Source organism: Thermobia domestica, chromosome 7 (assembly GCF_964235325.1).
Source record: "Thermobia domestica chromosome 7, izTheDome1.hap1.1, whole genome shotgun sequence".
Lineage (NCBI taxonomy): Eukaryota > Metazoa > Arthropoda > Insecta > Zygentoma > Lepismatidae > Thermobia > Thermobia domestica.
Window position 1 is genome coordinate 29,115,609 of NC_137460.1, and position 22,105 is coordinate 29,137,713.

At 33.5% G+C, this 22,105-nt stretch overlaps 1 protein-coding gene across 4 annotated transcripts in view; it reads left to right on the plus strand.

Moving 5' to 3' along the window:
- The first annotated feature begins 257 nt into the window (after positions 1 to 257).
- The window catches only part of LOC145689954 (uncharacterized), a 33,238-nt gene continuing 11,390 nt past the window's right edge, over positions 258 to 22,105 (plus strand). For 3 of the 4 annotated variants that reach the window (XM_081764332.1, XM_081764333.1, XM_081764334.1), the window contains exon 1: positions 5,442 to 5,578. Coding sequence is in view for 1 of the 4 variants with exons in the window: in XM_081764330.1 (XP_081620456.1) it covers positions 5,124 to 5,578; positions 15,281 to 15,704 (879 nt within the window). In the remaining 3 variants the exon portion in view is untranslated. Of the gene's footprint in view, positions 504 to 5,051; positions 5,579 to 15,280; positions 20,587 to 22,105 lie in introns of those variants that run through there. The other variant, XM_081764330.1, reaches the window with a different exon arrangement.

Here is a 22,105-nt window from a genome sequence, read left to right on the forward strand (position 1 = left end):
GAAATATTCCGTTTTTTCTCCCCGTGGTATTTCATTTCTTTGGTTTGTTTTCCAAATTATAAGAACCACATAACTAATTACTTTAATTTATTATCTTATATACTTCTAGGTTTTAAATAATTTGGAGGTAAATCTCTAAAATTAATTGACTGTACTTTATATAAGTGATAAATAATATGATTGTTTAAGTTACATTTACATTTGCACTAGAAAGTAGTAAGTTACTGATTAGAAACTGATGTAAATATTGTAAAAAATCTGTAGAGATAGCGAAGAAGTACTATCGATACACTCCGAATCACCGTTAGTAGAAGACGTTTATGTATCTGCTATATATGACTCAAATTTCTTAATAGATACTTGGACTTCTATTTTATGTGAATTAACGCATGTGGGTAGGAAGAAAGGTCGTGTGAGGCAACGTGACGCAAAATTGTAAGGAGAAGTCACTATCTTAAAAATATTGTGGACCTAAATATGTATGTGCTGATGTTGATGAAATGGTGAGACATGTTTTGAAGCTGTTACCCAACCTAATTTGTTTATAATATGTAAAAAAAATAATCTGTTTATGATATATGTAGTAGGATGAAGTTTAGAAAATCCACTTACTATAAATTTAAACTATTTAGCGGTATAAAAATATGTGCACTTGCTATACCAAATATTTTTTCTAACATATTTAATCCGACAAAGCAAATTGTAAGTAAATAAGCAGTTACGGGTTCTTTAAATGTAATGAAAATATAAAACGAAATACCGTTCAGAATATACGGTTTAAAGAATCCTCTTGAGACAAGAATAATAAATGTACTGTGATAAAATCGAAGTTAATTTTGAAACCATAATAGTAAGAGAATGCAATTTATGTTCGTACTTAAGTTCCCGGAATATTCACATTTTTGGAAATATTCCCGAAAAATATTTTTCTGGAAATTTGTACATCACTAATTAAGGTAGCTTTTAATTTTTTCCCCAATCTTGCACATATAAGATCTCCAGTGTTTTTGACTACAGAATATATACCTGAGCGAGCGAAAGCAGTTCGAAGCCCTGCAGAGCTCTTTTTTTTTTTTTTTTTTTTAAACGTTCATCACAATTTAAACAAAAACAAGGTACAAAGTTCTAGATACATTTATCACGTTGGTAGAAATTCGAAATGCTATACAATAATAGTAATGAGCTGAAATGCAAAACACGAGCGAACTTGTATTGAGTGTATATGTATCTGTAGTTAGTATTTGTTTCCTTTGAGGTACCAAAATGTATTATTTCAACGATTCCATTTACCGAAGACAACTGTGTCACAGTTCTGAGCATTAAAACACAAACTGAGATCTACCGCGAATTATTCTCTTACCGAAAGATTTAACTAGCATTAATTAACTGCATCCAGTGAAGAAAAAAAAATATTTTCAATAAGTATTGGGTTCAAACTTTATTAATGTCCCACACAGGGAAATGAGGAAGTTAAAGCTCACATTGAACTCACGAAGTTAGACCCTAATATCGCGTCGAAAAGGATGTATTCCGGACTGCGCTGAGTAAGATAAACACGTGATAAATATTCTTAATCTAACACATAAATGAATATTCCAAAATATGTTCTTTATGACTCACCTGTCAAAAGAACAACACAAATAACTCACATGAATTAGGTATTTAATGTAATGGTATTACTAACTTTCGTTGTAGTTGATTTATATATATATATATATATATATATATAATATTTCATCCGACATGAGATATTATTTTCACGAGCACCAAGCAAACATTCGAGTACTTCAAATACTTATTAATTATTTAATCCAGCTTTTGGTCCTGGCAAAGGTTACGCGAGAACCGGCGGGAAGGCAAGCGTGAATTATTCAGAAGTTTTACGGGATGTGATGAAAATTTTTTCCAATTAGACATTGCTGGGCGTAGATGATCATTATTGTTTCCTTTAAAACCAGGTTAATTAAGTGTTTTGCTTCAGCTTACGGTGCACTTCATAGCACTAAGAAATCTTGAGCACAAGTAACATTCAAAACTTTACCTCATTATAATCGTGATGCAAAGCACTTTTACATTTATTAACTACTTTGGGAATTATTATTTTAAGATTTCATCTACATTTTAGAAATGATAATTTATTCTTAAGATAACACTTGAGAGACTTCTTTACTTCATTTAAAAAGTTGTCATTTGGAATCCTTGGCGGTAAATGAATGTCGCCACCTAGTACCTTCCTTGCTTTGAGCAAAGGATGTCCGATAAATACAATGTTTTTTACTTAAAATTAGTTCCATTGGATTTTAAACATTCTTCTAAGTAATAATGTTCTTTTTAATACACACAAAATATAATTATTATCACTTATTCAAATGTTAAACTTAGCATTATCCGACTTAGTCAAACACTAATTATTTTGCTGAAACAAACATATTAAATGCAGGCTTCATTACATTAATTGGCATATTTCATATGTGGGTGGATGGTAATTAGTCGTTGATGCAAAACTTTACCAAATTTCTAGTAAAACTCGTGCAGATGGAATTCTCGGAAGAATGAGGCTACCGAAAGGTAGCACTGAAACGAAAAATAAAAATGCGTGTACACTGACATTGAAATCCGTTGAGTAAAAAAAATCCTTTTAGCGTCATATGTTCCTACACAAGTGGCCACCAAACAACAGGAATGCTATATAACTGACACAGGCAGTTCGAATGTAGTGGAAGCGTACGACAACTTCGCTGTGCGCCGTAGGAAGAAGGAAATCAGCTACTCTGGATTTGTTCATAAGCGATAACAGTACAAACAGGAGACAAAATGATTCCCAAGGATGCTGGCCTTTTTCCTAGTGTAATGTTTAATTGATGGAGACCAGCCTTTTTGTAGAATCCAAATAACAAGTTCGCAAATTTGTATAGATTTTGTGTTAGATTAGATTCCAAACGGTTATACCTTTTCGTCTAAACAGAAACTTTTCCCTGTATATTGGAACAGTTAGATCTCGATACCAAGGAATGCCATAATTATATATCGTACATCACTAAAAACTGCTCTCTTTCGTGCATCACTCGAAACTTTATAACTTCCCACTTTATTTTGGTTTATCACAATACATTGGTAGAATATGGAAATATTAGAAAGTGAATAGAATTCACAAAAAATAAATAAATAGATAATAAACAAATAAATAAAATAAAAGGTTACCGAAACATACATGAAAAAACAAAGACATGCACTATATTTCACCTGCCTGATTTTATATATTAATAGTTGTTTTAAAAAAAGACATTTTTATTTTCACTCCAGTACATAGTATCAATTCATGTATTTCATATATGAAAGAATGGAAGCAAGTCTCTTTACGTAGTTAGAGTTTTATGGTGGAGTTTTGTGTAAAATGTTTTCTCCTGGGTTCAACCTAGTAATTGCGTACCTTCGAAAGTTTTCCGCGTTGATTTTCTCCTCTGTACAATCAGTCGCTCGCAAATAATTTTCACAAATTAAAAAATAATAGTTTGCTGCGAGTAGATCTGTTGTACAGTATATAAATATAAGCCAGACCATTGAAATGTGTAAAATACATCTGCATGGAAAAGATTTCGTTTACTTTTGCCTAATTCCTATTCCAAATTTATAGGTAGGACATCAGCAGCCATATTTACTCTACATTTTCGTCGTAAGATATCATTGACAAGACTATCTGATACAGCAATAGAATAGTAACGATAATTTCCGATCACCTAGTAATTAAATACAGTCTTTGAACTCTAAATATAATCCAAGATTGCAAACTGTGTACATATAGGAAAGGAAGGATAAAATATATTTTGATTTGGAAGACGTTTTATACTTGATCGAAGTGACCGTACGTTTTCCCACTTCGTATATATACGTAATTAGTAGTCACAGTGTTAATAAGTCACTCGAATCATTAATTATAACAATGATGAATTCAGAGTGTTAGTCCCTGAGATTGAAAGAGATACTGGGACAGCACTGGTAGCCTTAGTTTGTTCATATATATAATAATCATCCTTGGAATTCATAGCTCCGGTAGGACGTATTCACTGTGATATTGAAAGAAAGTTCTTTGACGGTTTTGAGAAGAGTTTTCTAGCAACAATTATATAAATGCTGAAGAGTACGTCTAACTCACACCAATATTTATAAAACAGAAGTAAAATAATATTGTCATTTGTAAGGTAGAAAAACTGAGCGTTCAAATCGTAAAGGAACCTATTAATATGAATAGGTTTTTATTTTTGTAAACTAAATTAATATTAAAACTTTGAATAATTAGAAATGTAATATAATTCTCTAAACTTTCTCTTTTATTTGAAATTTTAAAAGAAATTGAATTTTTCTTTCGCACATGTGCCGATAGGGCTATTCGGTGTTACGATTGAGTGATATTGACGTTGACGTTTGAAATATCGAAAACCATCATTACATTGCAAAACGAAAATAATAAGAAAGCGGATATCGTTTTATGAAATGTTTCAGTTGAGTAAAATTTGTCGTATACCAACGCTTGTAGTATATTTGTTCTTTCACCAATTTAGTGTTGGTATGCGCTGAACTGTAAAAAGATTAACTGGTTATATGCCCCATTACACCATACATAAGAAACTATATAGAGAATGTCCCATTACTTCCTATATAAAATTTACCTATGGATAGCAAGCACAAATCTAATAATGTGCTTGAAACATAATATGTCTGTATAATATACTGTTATGTAAAGTAGAGAAAAAGTATACTAGGTTTTGCTTTAACAAGGGAGAAAATAAGGAAAGAAATAGGATATGAGTCAGTATTTCGATATTTCAATATCTGCATTTTCAGTATTTAGGTATGTAGATATTTTAGTATGACTTCTAGGGAAATTTCAGATAATTTAAAATACTGGTTACAATACCTTTTATATCCCTAGCTTGATCCCAAACAATTCTACCCACTAAATTCATTCCATCTGAAATGGAAGTTACCGTTATTTTCTCCCGGCACGTTCCTAAATTTTGTTTAAACGAATAATATTTTTTTATTGTTTTCAGATTTGTTTGTTTTTCTTTAACATTAAGTGCTGAAGGTGTAAATTAGAACTTGAAGAGATTTGTGCTTGCAAAATGTCTTTTCATTATGTGAACTTTGCTTGTATTAAAACTGAAACGAAAACAGAATATGTCACTATTAAATTAGAAATGAAAGCAGAGAACGAGCCATTTGAGGAATGTAATTATACATTATGTACTGCTAACACCAATGATGATAAAGATCCTCTTGCAATCCGTTTGGAATGTAAAAAACGAGAAAGTGCAATGGAAGGGGAAAATATCACTTCAGAAAGTAACCAGGATGAAACAATATCAGATTGGAAACTAACTTCGAATTCAATATATTTACCTGAGTGGTCATCAACAGCTGAAGAGAATAACATCACGCCAAAGTCTTCCGATTTTACACACAACAAAGAAGAGTCTAGCAGTTACAACTTTGCCGCTGTTGCGGATCAGAACAATCAGGAAAAGGACGTTGAAGAAAATGATGATCGAAAAACAGATGACAGTCCTCATGCCCGCAGGTACGTTTAATCAGGTTATTTTATCTGAGTTATGTCTGTATAAATATTCCTTTTCAACATTTTTAATCTTTAGTTAAATATCCTTATTTTCATTTAACTTAATAGAGTTGCAAACATTTGAATTCGGAAAAAAAACAACCTAATTCTTAGCCTTGTAAGAGATGAGACGATTTGCCAGTGAAATAAGTATCCAAACATAGCAGTTAATTGTTACAAACCTCGTGCCTACACCGTGTTTTCAGTGTTAATGTGGAATATTGACACGCTTCTGAATAATGAAAAGGGGAATTCTTATAAAAAGGTACTATTAAATATGATGATCAGTCAGTAATACTTTAAACAATATATAAACTGCTTTCAAATCTCAATTCTGTTTAATACGAGTCTTCTGAAACGCTAACTCTGAAACGAAACACTGACCACAGGAAGAAATTATTGAGTTTTTTTCTTTTTTTTTAACGTATCAACATGATGGGACCTTTTCATTTACTGTTATTGTGCTAATTTGTATGTATGTCCTCGTACTAGACCAATCAGTAATTCAGCTTTTTTAAACAGTTTAATATATGGATTAGTTAACTTCGCTGATAAAGGTTGGTTTCTCAGAAATTTATACCTTACGATGAAATGTTTTACCATATTTTTATCTGTGATATTTCGTATGTCAAATTTGTTAATTTTTCGGGAGATGAGAAAAACTTCACTATCTATATTTAATATATTTATAATTCAGAGCTTATTAAAAGCTGATTATCCGTGTTTAAACGCTGATGCAGCTGCTGTCCTCACGCCAGAATTGGCTTTAATATTTTGACTTAGGTGCTATACAACGTATCACCTGAAATTCCCCACAACCCACATGAAAACCAATACAGTAATCGATTGTTTCTCAGCAATCGATTCCTTGACGTACGAGGGTTGGTAGAACATGGGTTATTGTTTTCTGATCAGGTTTATGCCAAAATTCAGAATCGCAAAAATTGTACATATGAGGTATCACATCTTAAACAACTATATGACCTGATCTTGACTTGCTACCATGTACTTATTTTACACGTTTGTAAGGAGGTCAATTTCTGTACCTACCACCAAAGCAGGTGACAACTTTAGACTCGGAGCTAGTACGAAATTTCTCCCAGCGTACCCCTGCATTGATCAGGTATAACCCATCTATTTTATGGGATTATTTGCTTCTGGTCTTCCATCTTAAAATGTAAGTAAAAACTCATTAGAACAAATAATAAAGAAATTAAGTGTACCTGATGGAAAACAATAAGATGGGATAATAGAGAAAAATAGATGGCGAAAAGGAAGGAGAGTTGATTGAAGGTTAATGACAACCAGTAGGAAGAACCACTATGACGGGGAAACTTAGTTTTAATTCAAGATGTCCTGTTTGTGAGATATATATATAAAACTGTTTTACAGTTACTGCGTATAGGATATACGTCTGATGTACTTTTTTCTTTAACCGTTAGTGTTTTCACAAGAATGAAAATAAGCCAGCGTAAGTTAATAAAAGTTATGAATATATATTTATAAATCAGGTTAGTGTTTCACGCTAAGATTTCTTACTCCCAACGGTCCTTCTCATTGTCCTGAACAATATTTTTCGCTGATCTACAAGACTATATCCTACGTGGTATAGATGAAGTTAACTGGGTATACCTTAAATAATAGTTAAATAACAAATATTGACTTGCGTGATAATACTGGTTCAAGATTAATAATAATAAAAATAAACCAACGAATTGTTGTAAGTTGTCACCAAACAGTGCAAATGTTCTATAACAAGCAGGCAGTGCGAAACTAGTGGAACCGCCCGGTAGTTTGGGTGTGCGTCCATATGACGAGGGAGACAGCCGCTCTGCATTTCCTCATAAGCAATAATAGTGGAAACGCGAGACAGACGCATTCCGAAAACTACAGGTAGTTTTTTCTGGTTTTATATCTAGTTGATGCAAGCAAGGCTTTTTGTAGAATCGAAGTAAAATTACAAGTTAGCAAAATCTAGTAATATTAGGTTAAGTTATATTTTAAACGAATGGCTCCCTTCTAAAGAGAAACCTTTTTCTACATTAAAACTATTAAATCTTGAAACGTAGAAATGCTAAAATTGTGTGACAAATATCGTTTGGAAGTTTGTGTTTTCATCTTTATGGCAATTGTAGAAAGTGCTTTGCATATTACATAGAATTCACAAAAGATAAACAAGTTAACATGGCTTACATGCAGAAAGGAAGCAAGTGCAATTTATTTTTCTTATAGTATATTTTTAAAAACCATCATTATTTTCACTCCACTGGAATGTATTGATTTATGATGGAAATGTTTTCATAAATGTAAAAAATCAAAGTTAATTTCTTTGCAGTATGGAGCTTTTGTGGTAGAGTTTCCAGTAGAATATGTTTCTCTCAGACCAGTCTAGTGATTTCGTAGTTTCCGAAGGTAACTGCACTGAACCCCATCTTGTACAACCAATCCCTCGCAAATATTTTCATAAATTCCAAACGAATAGTTTGCTACTTGTAGTTCTGTTGTACAGTATGAAAAACCTTATCAGAACGATTAAAATGTGTGAAATACCCCTGCATCAAAAAGATTACCAGCACTTTCCGTAAATTTCTGCTTCAAATTTAGAAGAACGTATCATCAGATATATTCTCTCTTCATTTTACCGTAACATAAGATTCACATCGCTAAATAAGAACACCAACAAAACAGTAACGAGCATTTCAGCATGATCTATTAACTAAATTACGGTCTGTGTAATCAAAGATTGATAACTATGTACAAATATGAAAGAATACATAAAATATATGTAGGTTTGAAAAACGTCTTTATGCGTGATCGCAGTCTCTGTATGTTCTGTCACTCCGTATATATACGTAATTAGCACTCACTGTGTTAATATCCCTTTTGACTAACTAAGAGTAGCAGTGATGAATTCAGAAAATTTCTCCCGGAGCTTGCAAGGAATACTGCGATAGGAACTGGATCCCAAAAGTCTCTGGGGTATTTCGTGACTCCCGGAGGTGGCATTCACTGTCATAGGAGAAAAAACTCCTTTGGCGGTATAGGAGGAGATAGTTTGGCAATTATTATACAAGGTACGAAAAGCTACATTTGATTCAAACCAATATTTATAAAACAATTAAAATAATATAATGTTGTTTTTGTGAGGTAGAAAAGATATTGTTTACTGCTTCCAAATAGAAATAACAGTTCAAATTTAAATAATAATTATAATATGGATAGCGATTAATCTTAGTAAAATAAGTTTATTTCAGAAATTTGGTTAAATAGAATGGTGATTTAATTCTCTTACCTTTCTATGTTAATTTAATTTTCAAAAGAAATTGAATTTTTCGTGTACTGATACTAATTTTCCTGTTGTAAATATCGAAGAATATAATTACATGAAAAAAAAAAACACCGTAAGATCAGATTTCTTTTTGTGAAATGTTCAGTAAAATGTACCGCGCACCTACGCTCGTAATACGTTCGTTATTTCGTTAATTTAAGGTAAGTATGCTCTGGACTATAAAAATATGGAATGAAATCTTTAAGACTTACGTCACACGATTTTGCCGGCTAGACTTAAGGGACTGCGATGATGAGAAATTAATGAAAGTATGGAACGAAGAAGTAGGAGTAGACGGGAAAACCCAAGAAAAGACACGCACACGTTGTTTGTCCTTCACAAGACTAACTTGGCCCGAGTTGAGATTGAAGCAAAGACCACATGCATCAGAGGTGAACGATCTGCACCTATGCCACCGCGGTTTTCTAGACTATATTTATAGTTCAAGTGGGTATATCCTCCATTGCACCACCATATAAGCGCTCTTTAGATGTTCTTTGTGTAACCCGAACGTATTCTTCGCGAAAGAGCCGTTCATTTCTGCGAATAACTCCTGTTGTTAGGATAGAACCTTAACCAGTAGTTCAATGCATCATTTATCATAGATACTAAAATGGACGCCATACATCAATACAACCAAAAAATGCCGTAAGTTACTGCAAAAAATCGAGTAACAATTAAACATTGAAAAAAATACCGAAAAAAATGCAAGACCTGGAAGTTAACACATACAGCAAGGACAAAGTAATAAATTTTGATAGAAAGTGCTTGTGCTACATGTATTTGAATAAAATTTTATATTACTTTCCATATTTTATTTGAGAAATATCAGCTAATGTAAAAGAGAAAATTTTAGTTTTTGACTTCTCGATCCTCATGCAACACTGATCGTAATTTTCAGAATTCATAGCTTCGGTTAAAATGAAAAGAGAGAGAGAGAGAGGAAAAAAAAAAAAAAAAACAAGGATCGTCCTTCGATAAAATGTACCTATGTACATCAGCAACAAAAATTAATAATGTATGTGAGGATTAAAATAGGAATATTATATACTTGTGTGTACAGTAGAAGAAAAATATGTTAGGTTTTGCTTTAGCAAGTGATAAAGTGAGGGTAGAATGCGATATTGACCAACATTTTCATATTTCAGTAAGGTTCTATGTTTTCGATATTTAATTACCGATAGTTGTGGATTGTGACAAAGTTTTGGACATTTTCAAATACTGATTTCAATATTTTTTATATCCCAAGTCTCATCGCAAATCGTTCGTTTCAATAACTCAATTAAACTGAAATGGCACTGACCGTGGTTTCCCTCGGTTCAGCTCATAAATTTGGTTAAAACGAATAATATTTTTCCCATTTCTTTGAGATTTATCTGGTTTCCTTTAACATCAAGTGCTGAAGATTTCAAATGTCTAACTTGAACAGTTTTGGGGTTCGTGAAATCTTTTCATTATTTTAACTTCTAATAAAGTCGAAATGGAAACGGAGAACGTTCCTATTAAAGTTGAAATGAAAACAGAAAACGAGTGGTTTGAGGAATGTAATTACAAACAATGTACTAGTGGCTTTAATGATCTTAAAGATCCTCTTACAATACCTTTGGAACGCAAGGAACTGAAAAGTGGAATGGAAGAAGAGAATATCGATTTTGAAAGTAATGAAAATTGAACAATATTAGATTGGAAACTAAATTCGAAAGAAATATATTAGTCAAGTGTTTATCAACTTTAAATACTTCCTACAAGTTTTCACAGTAACATCAAGCCAAAATCTTCCGATTTTACACACAACATGGAAAAGTCAAGCAGTTACATGTCTGCCCTATTGGAAATATGAACGATCAAGAACCGGACGTTGAAGAAAATGATAATCCAGATGCAGGTAACAATGCTCTCGCTCTTAGGTACATTTAAATGCATTTATTTTGTCAGAGTTATGTCTGCATTAATATTTCTTTTCAACACTTGCAATACTTTATTAAATATTTCTTGTTTCGCTTACCTTAAACTGAGTTAATGAATTCGGAAACAATTGAACATATAAAGGAACGCAACCGAATGCTTAGCTTTGTAAGAGGTGAGGCAGTAACGGAAATCACTATAAACCTTTTGCTTGCAAGAAGCCTTGAGTGTTTGCAAGAGTACTAACACGGTTCTGAGTAATGTCAAGAAAACTTTTTTTTTATTTTTTGTAAATAATGATCTTTATAAAGCTTTCATTCATTAATATTTTAAACTACATATAATCTACTGTTAAGTATCGAGACTATTTAATTAAGGTTTGTGAAACACTAATTGCAATATGAGGTATGTTTATTTTGTATGCAGAAAATTTTAGTAATAGGTTTTCTATTATTACGAGTAGTACCTCACTCTCTTATCTATAAATTCTCCCTCTCACTCAAAATATTTCTTGATACAAAAACTCGTATATTTGTGTTTTATTTATTTATCATTTCTGAAACTGTAGCATTTTTTTTTTTTTTTTACAGAATCATACTAGTTAATAAGAATGTCAAATATACATGATACGAAGAAGGTTTCCTGTTTTCTTTATTAAAGTGTTAACGTTACGGAACCCTTTCACTTATTGTGATTGTTCTAATTTAAATGTACATCGTAACTCGAACGAACTGCTACTAGAGCAACAATAAACTCAGCTTTAATAAATAGTTTATTTTAATTCGCAATGCAAGACATGCAAGACCACTTTGATAAGAAAGATGATTCCTCCGACTTTTCTGTCGCTTTCAATTATCCAGGCCATCGTATTACGCAGTTGGTTACTAACACGCTGGAAAGAACGCTGATGGATTTTCGACACAAATTTTGAGTAAACGTGATGTGAGCTAAAAGAACATTTTCGTTGTTATATGTAAACTCGATTTTTACAATAGGAAAACATCTAATACTGTTACATAAATAACGAGTTCTCAAAGACAGATTGGTCACGTTACTTGCGTCAGTAATAAGCATGTGAATTGTAAATTCTTGTTGAGAAAGTATGTGGTTTTGTACCTGAAGAAATGTTAGGAGAATATTATACAGAAGTATTGTATGAATGTAGGTGATAAGAATCGAGGTTGGTTTAATAAAGGATCGTACTCAGTGGAAAAATTTTATTTCTAAGGCAGTGAAACTTTGAGTTTGGTTAATTACGACGTAAATGAGTTTCGTCTATTACCGGATGTGTACTAATGTTTAACGGTGAAATATATAGTCTGTTTTCTTTAGTGTTTAACGTTTGCTCTTAAAATTGCACATTGCAATTTTGCACAGTGTAAATTACTAGCAAAGCTTTTAATAAAGGTCAGAGGTGCTGCAAATATTTAACTTTTTTAAGCCTTTAATCATAGTTTAGCAAATATATAGAAAATAATTTCTTTTTCTTTTTGTAGCAAGCGGAACACACGAGGAATGCCCAGAAAACCATTGCATAAGTGTAACATAAATTTCAGAGTTCGTTCTATAAAACCAAACCGGGGTAACTTTATGCGTGTTGTCCCCCATTTTAGGACACAGTTTGATAAAGAAAAGCCACTTTAACTGTGATAGTGTAAATGAAATATGTACTTTTATTCAGAATGTGTTGCTAAGGGTGGGAAAAAAGGTAGCCTTATCTCCTTAGTTTTACTCCCTCAAAGAATGGCGGATCTAGATGGTAAAAACTGGAGCAACCAGAGTCCAAACTACAATTGGTATACCACGAATTTTTATAAACTTTCAAAATTCTATAAATAATAACTTCAATTATTCTTGTCACCAAAAAATCTGGAGTTCCAGGGCCCTTCCGGCCATAGGCTACATCTTCTGCTGCCTTCAAGCGTATGTTTAGAAAGTTATATTATGTATGAAGCTCTTAAATCTAAGTAGATATACTTAGTAAAGAGGGTGCACAAATTCCTTCCCGTCGCTATAATGTAATAACTCGGGAATGAAACGCGTAATATGAATGTGAATTATTCAGGAAGAAAGTGTTGTTCTTTGACATATTTTCGCAAGATGCAGAATACTCTACATAAATGACAGGACACGTGAACAACAGCAAAATGGCCTTATTTGGAAGAAAAGTGATCAAATTATTTTATTTGCCTGAAGAGATTTCCAGAGTATTATGCCACCATCATGAAGTTTTAGACACTTCACATGTTAAAATATCGAAACAAGTGTACGTTTTGTTTTAGATGTATGGGTTGGCAGCTGAATAACATTTCATGGAATCCGTGTAATATCATAGTTTTCCTAAAATTTCTTGTTCGGGGAGAATTGTTGTTACTAAGTTGCATTATATGATGTGTTGTGGATTCTGAACAATAAATATTAATTTCGTATCTTATGGCAATTTTGGTAATAAGTATATAAACTCTTAAAGCAAAGATCACTTGCCCACTTTCAGGAAAGACTTTATGTAGCAAATTTTCCTTCTTAGTATAAACCATTCCTCAGGTACTTTATTTTTGGTGTACAATTTAAACTTGTGTTGTTGCTCATAATATTCTCATTCTAATAATAGTATCGTTAAAAAAATGGAAAAAGCCTGTTGAGAGACAGTGATATCTGCAGTGTAAATTTTAATTTTAAGCGATTCACTAGCTCATTGCAGACAATCTGGATGTCAAGTAGATGTACTGAGAAGTAATATGAAGATTGTTCATCATTTCCCTCTCAAATACAGTATTTCCCAAAACTGGTGAACGGGACAGTTTATTTTCAATGTTAATCTTATGTGCTAAGTACTATGTACTAAGTTGTAAAAAGAGATACTCGTGAATTTTTGACAGAGATTGTAATCATCTTCCTTTCCTTATGATACTCTTTTCAAACAAAGTAACCTTATTATAACCTAGCTGAAGGTAGGATATTAGAACATTTATTTTAAATAATAATACATTTGCGTTCGTTTTCTTTTAAATGTAATGTGTAACTTGCTTTTCTAACATTCAGAATTGTAGCATTTTTGTTTATTCACCCTTCTAACTTACACACCCTTTAAACAATAAACACTGAAGGTTCTCAAGATGCAAATTGGACTCGGCAAAGTTGTTTAGCATTGCTGGAACAGTAGTGTTGCAGTCACTTAGAATTGGAATTTCTTGAATGGCACATCATTAGGTGAAAGGGATTTAAGTTTTAGACTTCTGGGGTTTCGCATCTTTGACCGTATTAGTCCATCACGTATGAAGGATGACGTCAATCGGCGATCACACTATACGCGCCAAGGTAATGAAGAAAGGATTGGGAAAGGAGGGAAGCGTCGTGGGACCTATATCATTGGTAGCGGCCGAATATTTTTCTGATATGAAAAAAACAAGGAGTAAAAGTGACTTCATTAAGGCTGGCCTGAAAATCTTTTTGGACTGAGTGTCCCCGAACTGGACTGAGTGAATAGAATCCGGGACCTCGCACCGAAGTCGAGAGTTTAGTGACTATGCTACGCAGGTGACCAGCATCAAGTGAAGAGAAAATGTTCAATAGCACTCATTTTTGAGCCTTGCGAACTAAGGGTGTTACCGCAAGACAGTTTTCAATATCCCATAGTTTGCTAACAGTAATAGCCCAAGGGAGACGAATGGTGCAGTACAACTAGTCGTTACCTTAGAGTCAAAGTCTACAATACTAATGACAGGTATGTGTTACAAATGGGTGAAAAGTTCCATCGAATTAAAAACGCATTGTCTGAAAAAGCTTTTTTTCGGAAAAATCCGTCGGTATGTATCTATCAAACCACGTAGTTAAATTTCAATAGGCGTAATGATCATTAGGTGGATTCAAATTTAATATGTGAAAGTATTGCAAGGATATTAAAAACCAGAGGTTAAGATATGTATACTGTTTGAAATTATGTACTTTATGATGTAAAATTTTTATAACTTTCCTTTGTTTCTTTCTGGTAGTAGTAATTGCATTAGGTTCTCAGAATTACTGACTTTTCCCCCCCTAAAATTAACGATACAATACATAAAAATCTTCAGTGTCTCCCTATCTCCGTTTTTCTCTACAAACAATATATTCATTTGATAGTGGAACACATGAACCTTGGTATGTACTTAAGTATGATATCGTATATGTAAATGTAGATAAAATTTTAGATTTTGTGAAAAAAAAAACATATTTTTCTTTGGAGAATAGAACTAACATGGCACTCCTCGATAGGTCTCGCTTCCGTTTGTCACGTAATATAACGTATGGAAGTCTGCAAACTCAAAACATTTTTGTACACTAAAAGAGCAACCCTATTTCTTTTTACTGTTTTTGGTACACAAGCGTTAGACTTTTTTACTGTTCATTTTATTTATTTCAATTTGTATTTTTTTGTTTATTGATTTTTTTTACAGCTTTCTTAAATATACGGTTTCCACAACAGCTGATATATTTATTACACAAAAGGAAATAATTGCCGACTTACATGACGAATCTCATCCTTGCGAAGAGTTTTACATAGAATTTACACGATCACACTTGAGACGAAATATGCGAACACTTACAAGTGAAAATTCTCGCATGAGTCATGTATGCGGAAAAGGGTTGAGACGCAGGTCACCTTTGGCACGACCCATGTTCATTGATACAAATGAAAAGTCGTACACATGTCAAGAATGTACAAAAACATTTAGTAACAGGTCTTATTTGGCAAGACACATGCTTATACATACAGGTGAAAAATCTTGCACGTGCCAAGTGTGTGGCATGAGATTTATTGAAAAATCTCGTTTAACGAAACGCAGATACATACCGGAGAGAAACCTTACATGTGCTTAAAGTGTGAGAAGGGATTTCGTAAAAGCTCGCATCTGGCAACCCACATATTAATGCATGCAGATGAGGAACCTCATACTTGCAAAGAATGCGGAAAAGGATTTTGTCTAAGGTCACATTTGGCAAGACACATGTTGATACATAAAAGGGATTACTCCCACTTGTGCCCACAGTGTGGAAAAGAATTTATTTAAAGTCGTATTTAGTGAAGCACATGTTACTTCATACAGATGTTAAACGTTACAATTGTGATGAATGTGGAAAGGGATTTGCTTATAAATCACATATTGCGGAACACATGGTATTTCACACAGGTGAAAATTCTCATACATGTGAGGACTGTGGCAAGGGATTCACTACTGGTTTATCTTTAGCAAGACGTATGCTACTTAATACAGGTGAGAAACCTTACACATGCGATGGATATGGGAAAAGATTTCGTGAAAGATCATATTTGAAGAAACACGTGATAATTCATACAGGTGAAAAACCGTATACGTGCCAACAGTGTGGTAAAGGTTTCAATCAAAAGTCTCATTTGGCAACACATGTTAATACATAAAAGTGTAAAACCTAACACGTGCCAACAGTGTAAAAAGAAGTTCAGGCAAAAGATTAATTTGACAACGCACATGTTAAAACATAGTTGTACAAAACATCGTACTTGCCAATAATGTGCTCTGCTATTTATTCCAAATCAACACTTAACAAAATACATATGAATATGTAAACTTAAAAAATCCCTGATGAGCCAATGGTGTGACTGGTATTTGGTAAGAAATCTCGTGTGGCAAAACACGTTAATAAATGAAGTGCAAAACCTAACACGTGGTAACATTGTATAAAGATGTCATCATGTATGTTAAATGTGTGGAAAACAACTTGTTCCAAAAACAGTTCAATAACGGATATGATATAGATACTGTTAAAAACAAATCGAATTGTCAGAAAGAGTTTAATCTATTTTTGACTATTAAAAAACAAAATTATGCAGACACACTTGAGAAACGACATAGCCGCTAAGAGTGCGGGAATAAATTGGTCATATTTAGATGTTGTGAAACATCTTGACTTAAAACGCTGTACTACTGATCTCAAACCATTTTTGTAATAGCGCTCTAAAAATGCTTTCCTATAAGCTAATGTGAGAATTCGAATTTTTATTCAGCAATTTATTTTTCATATCAAAACGTTTCAACTGCATATTGTCTCGCAAATTTTTAATTTCTTTCAAAGCATACTCTCACACTTATTGTGTGTATGACGTTATGTACTCATACAAGTAAATATTTTGGATGCAAATTAGGCTCAAATTTCAAATTCTTGTCCGCATTTTTTGAGTTCTATTCATTTATAATTGTGCATTTGTATGTATAAGACTTTTAAAAGAAAGCTCTGGATACACCTCTCAAGTCAGATATTGAACTGGTAGGTAGTAATGGGCAAATTTCCGGAAAACAATTCTCGGGAAGATTCTCAAAAAGTGGGAAATTTCCGGAAATTTATGTAGAAACAAAAATGCACTCTGCAACTATGTTGTGATTTCAAAATTAGATTCGTATATTGTCAGTATATTTCTTACTGTTCTTTAGAGAGAATGCTTTAAAATGTATATTCTGAATGGTATTGTGTTATTTTCTTCGTTATTATATTTTGAGAGTGCACACGAATGTATATATATTTACAAATGTGTGAGTATGTTGCAAACAAACATTTCATATAGAGAGTTCACATACTTTTACACCCCTAAACAGTTCGAAATTTATATGTAAGTTGATTTTCTAAAATGACCCTATTGCTGATTTTGTGAACACATTAAATTTTTAAATTTTATAAACAACTTAAATTGAGTAACTTCCAAAAACCCATGTCATCATTTTCTCAATATTTGCTCTTACATATTTATGTCAACAACACTTGAAGGTACTGAATTGTGGATTAAACTTTGCACACAGCGTTGCAACACATGACCCTTCTACCTGTCCAATTCTAGAAATTTCATAGGTTAATTCACATTGTAAGAGAAGTCCGAGTACGTATTCAGAAATTCGTGTCAGAGACAACAGGTATATCGACGTCTATTATTACGGTGGTTCGGGGTTTATTGATAGTAGTTACTTCACCTCCATTTGTACAGAACGTCTGCATTACGAATTGGTACAATTCCTTACTTGTAAATCTGTACTTTGGTTCTTTCTGGTGCAAACGGAAATGAAACTTTAAAGATCATATTACTAATTTTTATATAAAGTACAGTCAATGATATTTTATTTTTCTAATCTCCAAATTATTTTAAAACCTACGAGTAAATAAAATTAAGTAATCACATAATACTTATACTTTAGAAAATGAAGCAGTGGAAATACATTCAGTCCCGAAAATTTATATACCAGGGGAAAAACCGGAATATTTCCATTTTTTACTTTCCTTCCGACATTCTGATTCCAATTATACTTCTTTCCTAATAATATAATAAGAATAATAATCTATCTATGCCTTATTTTTAATAAGTTACAACGGTACAGATTTAGCAAATCGTCTAGACATCTCATTACCATTGGAAAGAATTTATCGGCGTCTGCTGTTCAAATTGATAACACTAGTTAACAAAGGTTTTGTTACATAAAAGGAAATACCTGTTCTTAAAGGAACTTTTTGCGCTGAATTCGAATATGCACTCGGTTTTTCTCCATCACGTACGATTTTCCCGTAACAGAGGGATTTTCGGGAAAAGCCCTCAAAAATTTTTCTTTTCGTTTATTTTACACCCCAAGATCTTGTCCCCTTGCATATACTAACATAGAAATTAAACCTTAGTATACTCTGATTCATATTTAACAAACCCTCCAAGTTTCGTAATAATCGCTTTATTCTTTCTAGAGAAATAAATATGTTTGTTTGTATACTGTGTGTACTGTTTATTGCACCTTATAGTAATGCTTTCAGATCTCTTAAGTTGAGGTAAAACGTTTTGCTTTATTACCACAAACACATATATAAAATATAATACAATATAATTTACAATAAACAATAATACAAATGTACCAAAAGGTCATGAAAAGACAATCAAAACTATCACAATATATGAAACTTCCATTGGGTTACAAAAACGTACACTACTTCCTTCTTTTGTAAAAAATGTTGCATTCTCTAACAAGACCCCAACAATAGTCCCCCATCATTCAAGGATCCCATCGTCCCTGGTACCTTTTCACCATTGCCATTATATCTTGGTGGAATCTTTCGTCGCTGAGAGCACCTAGGTTAGCAGGAAAGAAGCTGAGGTGGGAGTGCAGAAAGTGGATTTTTAAAGACATCCTACAACCCAACTCTTTGTATTTCTGTATCATGTCCTGTACGATTTCTGTGTAACTCTCAGCTTTGTTATTGCCCAGAAAGTTGCGCACAACACACTTAAATGCTGTCCAGGCAGCTAGCTCAGCACTGTTTAACTTGCTGTCAAAGCTATCATCAAGCATTAATTTCCTAATTTGGGAAACAATAAACACTCCCGTTGAAATCTTAGCATCACTCAAGTTAGGGAACTTATCTCGCAAATACTTGAAACCTTCACCAGATGTGTCCATGACTTTGACAAAGTTTTTCATAAGTCATAACTTGATATGAAGTGGCGGTAGTAATATCTTATTAGGATCTACCAAAGGAGCGTATTTGACGTTGCATTCTCCAGGTACGTAATTCACTCTAGGTTCTCATTCCTTCACTTCATAATGTTTGTCATCAGCTCGGCTATCCCATAAACATAAAAAACATTGGTACTTCGTGTAACCGCACTGCAGTCCTAATAAAATACCAACTACCTTGAGATCACAACATATTTGCCAACAATGGTCCTTGTAATTTATAAGATTTAGCAAAGTTGACATGGTGTCATAGGATTCCTTAATCTTCACTGAGTGCGCAAGTGGTATTGAAGGTTTTCTTATTTCCATTATGTAAAAGGACAGCTTTAAGGCTGACCTTTGACGCGTCGATAAATAACCTCCATTCTTCTGGAACGTAAGGAATTCCTAGCTCCGCCATCAGCCCATTTATATCCGTACATACGCACACATTATCTTGCATTGAGAAATAGCTTGAAAATTGAACATGCCTTTTCCTGTACACTGATATGTTGTTGACTACAGCAATACAAGTGTGTTGTTGACTATTGTAAATATTCATTTTTATGTCTGTGTTTGTAGTAATAAAGCAAATCGTTTTTACCCCAACTCAGGAGATCTGAAAGGATTACTATCAGGTGCAATAAACAGTGTACACAGTATACATACAAATATATTTATTTCTCTAGAAAGAACAAAGCGATTTTTACGAAACTTTTAGGGTTTATTAAATATAAATCAAGGTATACTTAGGTATAATTTCTATGTTACTATATGTAAGGGGACAGAAGCTAGGGGAATAAAATATCTGAAAAAGGGAAATTTTTGAGGGAATTTCCCGAAAATCCCTCTGTTACGGGAAAACTACGTGATGGAGAGAAACCGAGTGCATATTCGAATTCAGCGCAAAAAGTTCCTTTAAGATCAGGTGATTTTTCTCATGTAACAAACAAAAAGTTTAAATTTGTTAACTAGTGTAATCATGCAGTTCAGACTGCTAATACCGAATGTGACATTAAAATTAACGTCGATCTTACTGAAGAAAGAAATTCACCTTCACTAATACCCACAATTCGTAAACTGGTGTACATTTATTAAATACAGTTGTAGTGCTTTCTGCCCGTTATTACGCTCTTAATGTATATATGTCAAAGCGTGTTTTTATTGATTTTGTAATGCTTTAAAATGTATTTAATAGTGCTTACAATATGTGTTTTTCATGCGTGTCAGTGTTTTTGTGAAACTACACTCAGTTCATTACAAATATGTTCTTTCAAAAATAATCTTATAGATTATTTCTTTCCAGTGAGGGGGCGTTAGGATCCTCATATGTCAACATGAGCACACGTTTACGGACGACACTTGCTAACGTTTGCAAACAAGCAGACGATACGCTGAACAGGAAGATACGAAGATCAATACGATGGCGATCGTAAAAGGACGAGCCAGCTAAACAATGCCTATAAAAGAGAAACCAAAGAAGACCGTGGTATCAGTTGGCCACTGATCCCTAACCCATAACAGCTCTGGAAGTTCCATTGGACTAATTTGTTTCACCAGTTCTAAAATCCCTAGATGCTCCTTTGAAGCAAAGGGGACTCCTCAACGCAAACTATATCACGAGGCAGCCATGAGCCGAGGTCACCTAGGACCGTAAACTGAAATCGCTACATGAAATCCCGGTGGCTGCTATGAGCGAAGGTTTTCCCGTATGAAACGTTAGTTCCTTCACCCTTTGTGATAAGGGAGATGCATCAAACTCTAGACACAAAGACTATTTTCTATTTTTATAAAATATATCGGTGAAGGACTAGATTCCTAGACCAATATTTTTCTATCTACAAAAATGTTTCTATCTACAAAATATATATACCCATGTTACCACAAATGGTTAGCCCAATGATGATTTTTGGTTGACATCAATTATCAACCGTTGAAGAGATGGTTGGGTATGTCCGCTTTCCGTTTGTTGGGCCCACACACCATTTCTCAACGTTGAGCCAGCGAAAACAACTGTTATTCAACAATTTCCCAACTGTTGCTGTCCCGTCAACCATTTGTTCAACCACGCTTCACTCGTTAATGTTCGTGTCAACGTTGGACAACTAAAGATGAACCGTTACTGCAACCGTTTGACAACGTTTACCATTTTACAACGTTGGTCCAACAAAAAATCAAACGTAATTACAACCATTGTTCAAGTTTGTACAGATATCAACCATATATCGACGTTGGGTCAACGACAATAGAAATGATAACACGACCGTTAATGCACTTGAACCATACATCGACGTTGGGCCAACGATAGGACACATGATAACACAACCGTTAATAAACATCAAGCATTTATCAACTATAGATCGACGGTGGGCCACAGACAACACAACCTTTATTCAACTTCCTACTAGTTATCAACCTTGGGCCAACGAAGGGTGAAAACGATATTTCAACTAACATGGACTGGACGGCGGGGATGGAAGCTCCCTTGGTCGCAGCAGGACAATGGCGGCATTGTACCTTGTGCAGGACTAGACAATACTGACGCAGGCAGTGGTGTAGGGATAGCAAGCCTGCTTGCCAAGTGGCATTCGGCTAGATCGAGCGTAAGCACGAACCCTTCTCCGGCATGGCTTTCTCTGGGTTTCCTTAAATAATTGTAAAATAATAATAAAAACACTTAAATAATTGTAATAATTCCTATCTTCAAAATGGCATCATTGCTTTGCACAGTATATTTTACGTTTCAAAATACCATGACGCTGCAAAAACTTTCTAAGATAT